Source organism: Belonocnema kinseyi, chromosome 5 (assembly GCF_010883055.1).
Source record: "Belonocnema kinseyi isolate 2016_QV_RU_SX_M_011 chromosome 5, B_treatae_v1, whole genome shotgun sequence".
NCBI classification, from domain to species: Eukaryota; Metazoa; Arthropoda; class Insecta; order Hymenoptera; family Cynipidae; genus Belonocnema; species Belonocnema kinseyi.
In genome coordinates, this window is record NC_046661.1 from 30,460,858 (window position 1) to 30,471,684 (window position 10,827).

At 33.4% G+C, this 10,827-nt stretch overlaps 1 protein-coding gene across 3 annotated transcripts in view; it reads left to right on the forward strand.

Annotated features, from left to right (window-relative positions):
* LOC117172335 (centrosomal protein of 135 kDa) overlaps positions 1 to 10,827 on the forward strand; it is a 316,377-nt gene that overhangs the window by 76,923 nt on the left and 228,627 nt on the right. For all 3 annotated transcript variants that reach the window (XM_033360139.1, XM_033360138.1, XM_033360140.1), the window contains 2 exons: positions 2,787 to 2,997; positions 3,177 to 3,292. In XM_033360139.1, coding sequence (XP_033216030.1) covers positions 2,787 to 2,997; positions 3,177 to 3,292 — 327 coding nt within the window. The remainder of the gene's footprint in view (positions 1 to 2,786; positions 2,998 to 3,176; positions 3,293 to 10,827) is intronic.

The window sequence follows — 10,827 nt, forward strand, 5'->3', positions numbered from 1 at the left end:
GCGAGAAAAAAATACCCTCCACTTTCAATTAAAAAAAAAAAAAAAACAAGAATATTTTCGGGAAAAAGCGAGCTGAACGGTTCGCAATAATTTCTTTTAAATTATGTTTTTAAAATATTTCGGCCAACAATTCATGCGTTTAGACGTAGTTTCGATGTGGCCAAATTGACAGCCGTTCGAGGGACACTTGAGGATACGGGCGAGTCCCCCGCTTTCCGCTCCTGATTTAGAAGTTCATGTATGTACTACCAAATTTGTCGTTTGAAATATTCAAAATAAAGAGTTTTAAGTAAAACATAACACCAGCGTTGTGATTTATTTCGCCTCATTCAGACATTTATTTATTTCATGAAGTACAATGTATTTATTAAGCCTCTGAATCATTGATATCAACCTTTTAGAGCGGATTAGTGTTCCTCTCAATGCCCCCCCCTCCCCCAGTTCCCATGTAACAATCCAAAAAATATATTTTTATCCCACCCCTTTATTATACGTAATTTTTTTCTCTATATTTTGCGGAGTGCGACCTAAGATATGCATTAACCTGTATTAAAGCATTTTGTATCAGAAAAAAAATATATGGGACTTTGAAACCATTTTTGGTATAAAATGATATATGCTTTCCATTATTTTCCTAACCTCTCGAAACACAATTAAACTGATTGTGTTGTCCCGTTGTGTTTGCGGTACCGTTTCATTCAGCTTCGGCTTAACCTAAGTAGAGGTTTAACCTATCCTAACCTAAAAAAACCTGACCTAACATAACCTAACTTAACTTCACGTAACACAATTAAACTCATTGTATTGTCCCGTTGTGTTTGCGGTACCATTTCATTCAGCTTCGGCTTAACCTACATAGAGGTTTATCCTATCCTAACCTAACAAAACCTGACCTAACCTAACCTAGCCGAAAGAAATTCAACCACACGTGTAGCTATGTAAGCGTACGATTCTCAGTCTTAAATGTGTGCTATATTTAATAGGTTAACTCGATCTTAACCTACAAATGAATCTAACTTAACAGAACCTAACGAAATTTTACTTAACGCAACACAACTTAACTCAAGTGCTCCCGTTGTAACACAATAAAATTCATTTCATTGTACTACAGTTGGTTAAAAATTTAGACGCACATTACTCATTTGAAAAAACTTAAAACTACAAGTAGAATTGACCCCATTTCAATTAACCTGACAATGTTTGTATCAATTAAAATGTATAACTGTAACTTAAACATGCAAATGAATAAGAGTTTTATTCAAAATTTGTTTCTCTCTGCTTTTCTTAGACTTAAGGGATATATTTATACTATCTTTCGTGTTTACATTTTATCTTGCTTTTTATCTTAATTAAATTGATTTATAGACCTACTTCAGTCTATTTTCTGCCTGCTATAACGTGTCCTTTTTTCTTCGAAGGAACGATGCAAAGGGTTACGCTTACGTTTAACACCTACATTCGTTTCCCTTTTCAACATCCAGAAAAAATCAGCCATCATGACCTCGCCCCATCTACCCTGATATCGTTGTTCCATCACTTAAGTTAAGTTGTGTTGCGTTACGCAAAATTTCTTTAGGTTCTGTTAAGTTAGATTCATTTGTAGGTTAAGATCGAGTTAACCTATTCGGCTAGGTTAGGTTAGGTCAGGTTTTGTTAGGTTAGGATACGTTAAACCTCTATGTAGGTTAAGCCGAAGCTGAATGAAACGGTACCGCAAACACAACGGAACAACACAATAAGTTTAATTGTGTTACGTGAAGTTAAGTTAGGTTAGGATAGGTCAGGTTTTTTTAGGTTAGGATTGGTTTGACCTCTTTGCAGGTTAAGCCCAAGCTGATTCAAACGGTACCGCAAACACAACGGGACAACACAATCAGTTTCATTGTGTTTCGTGAGGTTAGGTTAGCTTAAGCTAGGTTAGATTTATTTCTAGGTTAGGCTCGAGTTGACCCATTCGATGTAGCACACATTTTCTACTAGGAAAATATGCTTCCAGAGTTTTACGTGTAGTTCAATAAATTTCTATTAATTCATGTTAGGTGAGGTCAGGTTCTGTTGGGTAAAGTTATCTTAAATAAGTTGATATCAGGCAAGGGTTGATCCTTTACAGTTGTCGACATGTTTTTGAAGTGAAAATTTGCTTCACTGGCATTATTTTGAAATTTATTTGCCTCAGTGCATGATTTTTCGTCATTTTTTTTAAATTATGGCTCAACCATGACGTCATGGGTGATTTTTGATACCGAATTTGAATTCAGCGCCCCAAAATCCATAGGAATACGTGTGTCTTGTTACCAGATCCGCACACTTTTTTTGTGTGGCTGTGTAATCATTATTTTCATGAATAAATTTTTTTCTTTCCCCAACTCTTTGCAAGGCCACAAACGATCCTGTAATATTTTTTAACATTTCCCGAAACAAATTTCAGCGTCATTCAAACTTTTATTTTTCGATATGGATGAAAAAATATTGATCTTAGGACTGACTTGATCAGCTGTTATATTCTTCACATGGCCTTAATACAAAAGTTAGAAATTGGGAAATTTTAAACTGGAACCAATTCAGTAATAACAAATTTCAATTTCAATTGGGGGTTATAAAAAAAAATCTTCACATGTTAACGTTAAGTAACATCGAAGTCTTGAAATATAAATATTTGGTGAATAAAGACCGAAAAATTAGACGGCCTTGGCGGGAATGTAATTTTTGAATTTGTATCTGTTCTGAATTTTTTCGCAATGTAAAAAGGATTCTTTTCTTGATTATTATCGAAAAACAAAACATAGATCGCTGCAAGATCAAACGGATCAAGCCCTCGGGGACGTTCAGGGTCAACTCTCTCAATCGGAGGCCGAATTGTCCAAGGCTATCGATCGCAATAAAAATATGGAACAGCAGCAAGTACAACTGGACAATCAAGTCAAGGAATTGAAACAGGAAATTAACACCCTACGAGCTAGCATGACACAAATAGATCAGGAAAAAGATCAGTTGCTGGTAAGAATTTATGTCGATTACATCTTATTACCTCCACTTTAGAAAAAGCTTTTTTAAACAATCTAATTGTTCTTGTCGTAAATTTTCGTCTGAATATACAAATATCACAAGTTCAGCAAAGATTGTCTCAATTTTTCTCCTCGTTTTATTCTTAAATTAAGTCCTTTATTTTTATTCAGATGATTCTTGACAAGAAAACGGAGAGGATAGCAGCTCTGGAACGAGAACTGCAGTCCAAGGAACAGCAAGCGATGGATAAGGAACAGCAAATTCAAGAATTGCAGCATATAAATCAGTGAGTAATCCCTTTTTTCTCTATTAATTTTCATCGTGAAAAGTTTGGAGCTGCAAAGTTTCCAACTTCGCGCCGATTTGTAAAGCTTCGAAGTTAGAACGCTTTCATCTTAAAATTGGCCCCCCTCCCAAATTTTTTTTTCATGTGTCTACGTTTTGAGATCCTCTGACTCCGTAAAACAGGGTTTTACGACTGTGTATATATGTATGTATGGCTGTGTACACGATGACTTTTCAAAGAATTGACAGATTCGATTGGCCTTTGGTATCCTCTTTTAGTATCTTAAATTAAAGGTCAAGTTCGTTACCCAGACATTTTGGATAAAAATGCAAAAAGTGGGAGCATGTTCAAAACTTTTGAGACCATTTTTTTGCAGATTCGAAAATTCTTTGTACGGTTATTCGTAGTACTCGGAAACTCGAACAATTTATCCTCACGACTTTTTTCAAAAAGAAAATTAGCACAGTTATAGCATTCTCAAAATAAATAAAAATAAGATTAACATATTAAGCCAAACAACGCACGATACGAAAAAATTCAAGAGAACGAAAACTTGTTTTCAACTCCCTACAAGGTTATCGTAACAACTTTTTGATTTTTCGTGAAAAGTTGAAAATTCAAATTTGGGTAGCACAAAAAATAATTAAATATTCCAATTTGCCGTCAAACTATGCATGAAACGAAAAAGATTAATTCCCAGAAATTATGCGCCCAAAAAATATCTGCAAATTGGTTATTTGTTATGTAAATAATATACAAATATGTAAAAATATTTCATCAAATAAACCTTAAATACATGATTTTAGGTAATGTTTTATGATTTTAGATTTTGTTAGTTAATTCAAGAAGTTTTGTTTAAATAAATGTGTATGAAACGTTAAATAATCAAATTGGAGACAAAACCTTTTCTACTTTAGATGAAAATATTAAATTAGGAATCATTTTTCACATGTTTTTGCACATTTTCTCAAACAAAAAGTTTTATATTAACTAAATGATTTTTGAAATTATTAAAAAATATTATTAGTCTTTTTATACTAATAGTTTTTATAACAATAAAATGTTATTAAACTTGGTTGCATATCAGTTTACTTATACATAGATATATCTGCAGTGAACGAGAGATTTGTAAATTTGTATCTTATTTTTTTAAGTTCACTTGTTATAATCGTTTGCGATTATTGATAGGAATTTGGCTTTAAGGTTCAGTGAATATGAATACAATTAGATTTTAATTGATTTGGATGTTTCGGCAGACGAAAGTGTAGCTGAATCAAATCCGTTTTTATATTTATTTATTTAACCATTACATTCCCGGCGACCTAAAAAGGTCATTTAATGGGTAACCCAATATTTAAGCAGGAATTATATGTAAAAAAAAATTAAAGTACAAATAAGCGCACATACGAGTAGATATGGCCGCGGCGATTATATAAGAAAAATGTAGGCATTAAGACAAAGCAAAAAAAATCTTTGGGATTGAAAGATTAACTGAATAGTCAAGTAGTGTAAGGTCGTCGCTTTAAGTAAAATGGTAAACAATAATAATTTGAAAATAAAAAAAAAAGTATAATGCAATTTCTAACCTGAAATAAATCAGAGATAACGGATCTTACAAAGGGCTCCGCAGCAAATGTATATGAAATGGCTTTCGGTCAATTTTGATGAAACTTCGTGAAATTATAGTTCTGAATGTCTCGATCAGAAGTGTTATGGGGCACAAAGTCCGAAAATGGACAGTTTTCGAGTTATAGAGGGTTAAACATCGAACCCTTTTAAGAAACATTACCAAATATCTCGAAAACTGAAGCTCTGCGAAAAAAATGTTCCCTATGAATGTTATTGGGCTCTAACGGGGAAATGCAAAGAAAGTCATGGCCTTAAGACACAGGTCATTTTTTAAGGTCATTCAATGTGAACTTGTCATTTATTGCTAATATTCAGCCAATAAAAACAAGATATGAAGAGGAAATCAATATAGAACCCATAAAGGCAAGAAATGAGAATGACTTAGTCAACAGCTAGCCAATGAAGGCAAGACATGACCGACATTTAGTCATCATCTAGCCAATGAAGGCAAGATTTGTCCAGGATGTCGTCAATATCTAGCCAATGAAGGCATGAAATGAGCTTGATTTAGACAATATCCTGCCAATGAAGGCAAGACATGAGCGAGATTTAGTCATTATCTAGCCAATGAAGGCAAGAGATGAGCGAGATTTAGTCATTATCTAGCCAATGAAGGCAAGATTTGTCCAGGATGTTGTCAATATCTAGCCAATGAAGGCATGCAATGAGCTTGATTTAGACAATATCCGGCCAATGAAGGCAAGTCATGAGTGTGATTCAGTCATTATCTAGCCAATGAAGGCAAGACATGAGCGAGATTTGGTCATTATCTAGGCAATGAAGGCAATACATGAGCGAGATTTAGTCATTATCTAGCCAATGAAGGCAAGAGATGAGCGAGATTTAGTTATTATCTAGCTAATGAAGGCAAGATTTGTCCAGGATGTTGTCAATATCTAGCCAATGAAGGCATGCAATGAGCCTGATTTAGACAATATCCGGCCAATAAAGGCAGGTCATTAGTGCGATTTAATCATTATCTAACCAATGAAAGCAAGACATGAGCGAGATTTAGTCATTATCTAGCCAATGAAGGCAAGAGATGAGCGAAATTTAGTCATCATCTAGCCAATGGAGGCAAGATTTTTCCAGGATGTTGTCAATATCTAGCCAAGGAAGGCATGCAATGAGCTTGGTTTAGACAATATCCGGCCAATGAAGGCAAGTCATGCGTGTGATTCAGTCATTATCTAGCCAATGAAGGCAAGACATGAGCGAGATTTAGACAATATCCGGCCAATGAAGGCAAGTCATGAGTGCGATTTAGTCATTATCTAGCCAATGAAGGCAAGACATGAGCGAGATTTAGTCATTATCTAGCCAATGAAGGCAAGATTTGTCCAGGATGTCGTCGATTCTAGCCAATGAAGGTAACTTCTGGTAACTGAATATCTCTTGCTGGCAATCGATTTCCTGCGTCATTTATGGTCTTCATCAGTCTGTCATGGAAAGCGAATTCGTTCTAATGGCGGTCTTTGTAATCCATCTCGTCTGTGAATAGCGATTTCCCTTTTGCCAGCATTCCCATCTCCGTCGATTCGAGTCATGTAACGTGGAGCAAATCATCCTTCACAAACGTAATACCGTAAAAGATTTCTAAATGCCAGTGCGATTAAAGATTTACAATTATAGAATGCAAGTACTTAATTAGGAATTGCTTTAGTAAACACACTCTACTAAAACACTATACAAAACAAACTAGACTGACTATACAATGTAGCGGGTCTAACGTTTACTCATCTATGAAGTAACATAGTTAAAAAAAAAAATAAAACAGAATAACAAAATCACATGTAGCAATCTGCGTCGTAGTATCGTGAATGTGTACGCAGAAAGCAATCGTCAATTAAAATAAACAAAAGAACAGCCAAACAAATGTACCACACTGGCCCGCTGCACAGTGGTCTGGAATAGGACAAGATTGACCATTTTAGCTTTGTGAATTTTTATCTCAAGAGAAAATACAGATAGAAACTCACTATCAGCCGGAATTATTGCAAATGCATTCATAGAACCTAATTAATTTTAATAATATTTAACTTAATTATTATAAACAATTTTTAAAAGAAATTCTTATTGGTGTTTTTTTATCATACAAAAACTCTTTTATTTCACGTTAGTTGCTAATATTTTTCATAAGAGTCATAATTTGTAACAAAAAAATTAGCATGAGTTAACAACTATTGTTTTTATAAACATTTCTATAAACAAATTCTTTAGAAACGAGTTTTTCTCACGGCTGAATTGATTTTTCTGAACAAAAGTTATTCACAATTGTCTTTAAAGCCATTTATATACTTTAAGCTTTATCAAACATAAACAATATAGACTGTTTATAACAATTTAGTTAAACAAGTCTCCTAATCGGCCGTTACCTCGTAGAAAAAAATGTTTTTTTTCTTCAATAATTATTAGAGTGACATTTATTGCGGTGACTAACCGATGAAATTAAATAAAGAATAATTTATATGATTGTTATAAACAATTTTTTAACAAAACTATGATTTATTTTTTTACATGCAAAAAGGACGGTTTTCCACTGAAATTATCCGACAATAAACTAACAGTGATTCCAAAATTGGATATGGGACATTAAATAATAATTTGCATAATTGTTAATAACAATTTTAAAACAATGCCTGACAATCTGCTGTTGGTCGTAGAAAAAGTTATTTTTTCTTCAATCATTTTTGTGATAATCTTATTTGTGTTATTGAATCAATGAAAAAATTGATACTTATAATAATAATGAGATTATTATAAAAAACTTAAAATAAATTAAATACGATTCAGAGTCGAATCATTTTTAGATTCTAATTGTTCTATTAGTTCGTGCATAGTATGTAATCGAGAGATTTTTAATGTGTTGAACTGTCGAATGTACTTGATATCCTTGTTCCTGGCTTCAGAAGCTTCTTCGGAATACATGCCAATTGGCAGCATAAAATTCTCCATAACTTTTCCCCCATGTAGCAGTATTTTATGAACTGAAAAAGGCATATAGTACCATGGATATAAGCTCACATACAGTTTTGCTGTCCTAAAAGCATACTCGTTGAAAAAGAGAGGAGGGATTTTTCTGCTACTAACTAACATTTGTAGTATGTTTCTAAACATTTTAATGAGTTCTTTATTTACTCCAGTTATTTCTGACACTTGATCGAAATTCGAGAAAAACCTACGAGATGTATTACCACAATTAGAGTTGCCAGATCCTTGACTTGGTTGATCAATTATTAACCCCATCTTCTTTTGAAATTCGTTGCAAATTCTTTTCTTAGCTTCTTTCATCGTTTCTTTATCCTCTATCTTGCATATGCTCCATTTGCAGATTTGTTACCGATAAGCAATATGTAGTATACACTCCATGAACCTAATCCAGGCATGCAAAGTAGAAAGACCAAATTCTAAGTTGGATACAATTTCTTTCTTCTGCTTTAAACGCTCTAGATCTAGAAGATGGGGGAGTATCAATGAGAGCTGTACAAACTTTTCCATCCAACATAGTTAGCTTCATTTCTGTTGTCACTATATACACACCATTAGTCGTAGTAATTGTTGTGGGTCTAAGCTTCTGAACTTGTGTCTTAATATTTTTGATTTCGTTAATTCCTTTATTTCTTTTGTATATTTATTCATGATAGGTATACAACGTTTTGGCGAGGAACTATGATGATTCATCCAAACTGTTTCTCGCGTGTGCTTTACCCTTAACCATATTGGCACCATTGATGCTGTGAAAAAAAGAGTCATCGGTCAAATCGTTGTTATTAAACTTCTGGTTGTATTTTGCATCAGTTGGCAGTCCATCGATGCCATATTTAATTTCAAAGTCCAAATAAGTGATCTTTAATCTATTCTCTGAAATCGGAAGGCATAAATTCGGACCTGTAAAAAGACGTTGAATAGTGTCATCAATAAGAGACTGAATCTCAACCATAGCTCCTTCTTCCGATATTCGAATAATTGAAGGATAGCAATATTTTTTAATCTCTAATACATTCACATATAAAGGATAAATGTCAGACTTTCTTTCTTTGGCCTGTAAGTGAATAGTATTGTATTGATACTTTGATAGTCTCACCTGTTGCATTAAAGCTAAAGCTTCTTTTGAAGAGTATGGCACATATGATTCAAAGTCAGATTTACCTGAAATGTTTAAATTTTCAGTATCGTCAGAATTCGAAAGAACGACTATAGCTTTTGCAATTTTTTTTCTTCCACTCTTTCGTAAACTTCGCAGAAATGCATCCTGTATCTCAGCAGCCGTAAAACTCTCTTCAAGGGACATTAATTTTCGTCTCTTTGTCGCAGCAGAAGCATCTTAGAATTTTTTATCCGAACTTTTTCTTCCTCCTTTTGATTTTATCCCAGAAAAAGTAACAACATAGTCAGTTTTTAGCCACTTTTCGAACCTCTTTTCAAACTGACTTTTTATACTTGAACAATCTTTCCATTTTTTCTGAAATATAGGTAAAAAATACTAATTCAAATGATTAGCTACTATTTCTAGATGCCTAGGATCAAGATTGTACTCAGTTTGCATGAAACTTAAACAAACCTTGCACGTCAGTACTCTCATTGGCAATAAGAAAATCACAAAGGACCTTCTTACCTACCTTGAGAGTATCCATTTTTTATTAGAAATAATAATACAAACAATTGAAATGTACAAACCTGCAGAAGATATTTTAAAATGACGCCAAAAGAAAATCATATAAAGATAATTTCAACGCAGCCTCTCTCAGTTATATAATCGAAAATTATTATTTCTCTTGTGAGAGCGCGTGCGAGAGATACCCACCTAGCGGTGAACCTGGAACTGTACTTTTTAGTTGAGAGTCACTTGTTCTTCATTTGTTTTTCATGAAGTTACGTACAAAACAAATGAAAGATAAGTGACTTCTGAATACGCAAGTATAGCGTTATTGCACCTTATTCTCACTTGTTCCTCATTTATTTTTCAGTAAGTTGCATAAAACAAATGAAAGATAGGTGACTTCTAAAAACGGAAGTACAGCGTTATTGCTATGGACAGTTTGCTACAGAAATTGTTATTAACAATTACGCAAATTATTATTAAATGTCCCATATCAAATTTTGGAATCACTGTTAGTTTATTGTCGGATAATTTCAGTGGAAAACCGTCCTTTTTGCATGTAAAATGAATAAATCATAGTTTTGTTAAAAAAATTGTTTACAACAATCATATAAATTATTCTTTATTTAATTTCGTTTGTTAGTCACCGCAATAAATGTCACTCGAATAATTATTGAAGAAAAAAACATTTTTTTCTACGAGGAAACGGCCGATTAGGAGACTTGTTTAACGAAATCGTTATAAACAATCTATATTGTTTATGTTTGATAAAGCTTATAGTATATAAATGGCTTTAAAGACAATTGTGAATCACTTTTGTTCAGAAAAATCAATTCAGCTATGAAAAAAACTCGTTTATAAAGAATTTGTTTATAGAAATTGTTTATAATAATTAAGTTGAATATTATTAAAATTAATTATGTTCTATGAATGCATGTGCAATAATTCCAGCTGATAGTGAGTTTCTATCTTTATTTTTTCTTGAGATAAAAATTCACAAATCTAAAATGGTAAATTTTGTCACTAGATTTGTTTATATATTGTGTTTTTTTTACACCATTAACCCATTTCCCTTTCGGGGTAGGCGTGACTCACTCGGCAGAGCAAAGGAGTAGTGTGTGGAAGGGATAGAGATTTTTCAGATTGATCCAGAATTCTCGTGCTACTTAAGTAAATAACACGTTCGTTCCGCAACACTGCTCCAACCCAGGTTGCTAATCAATCTCTCTAGCAATCACCCCAAGCGAAGAACCTCACGAAGTCGTTATGTAAGGTTCCCCACTTGGGTCCATTAATAGCCAAGGTC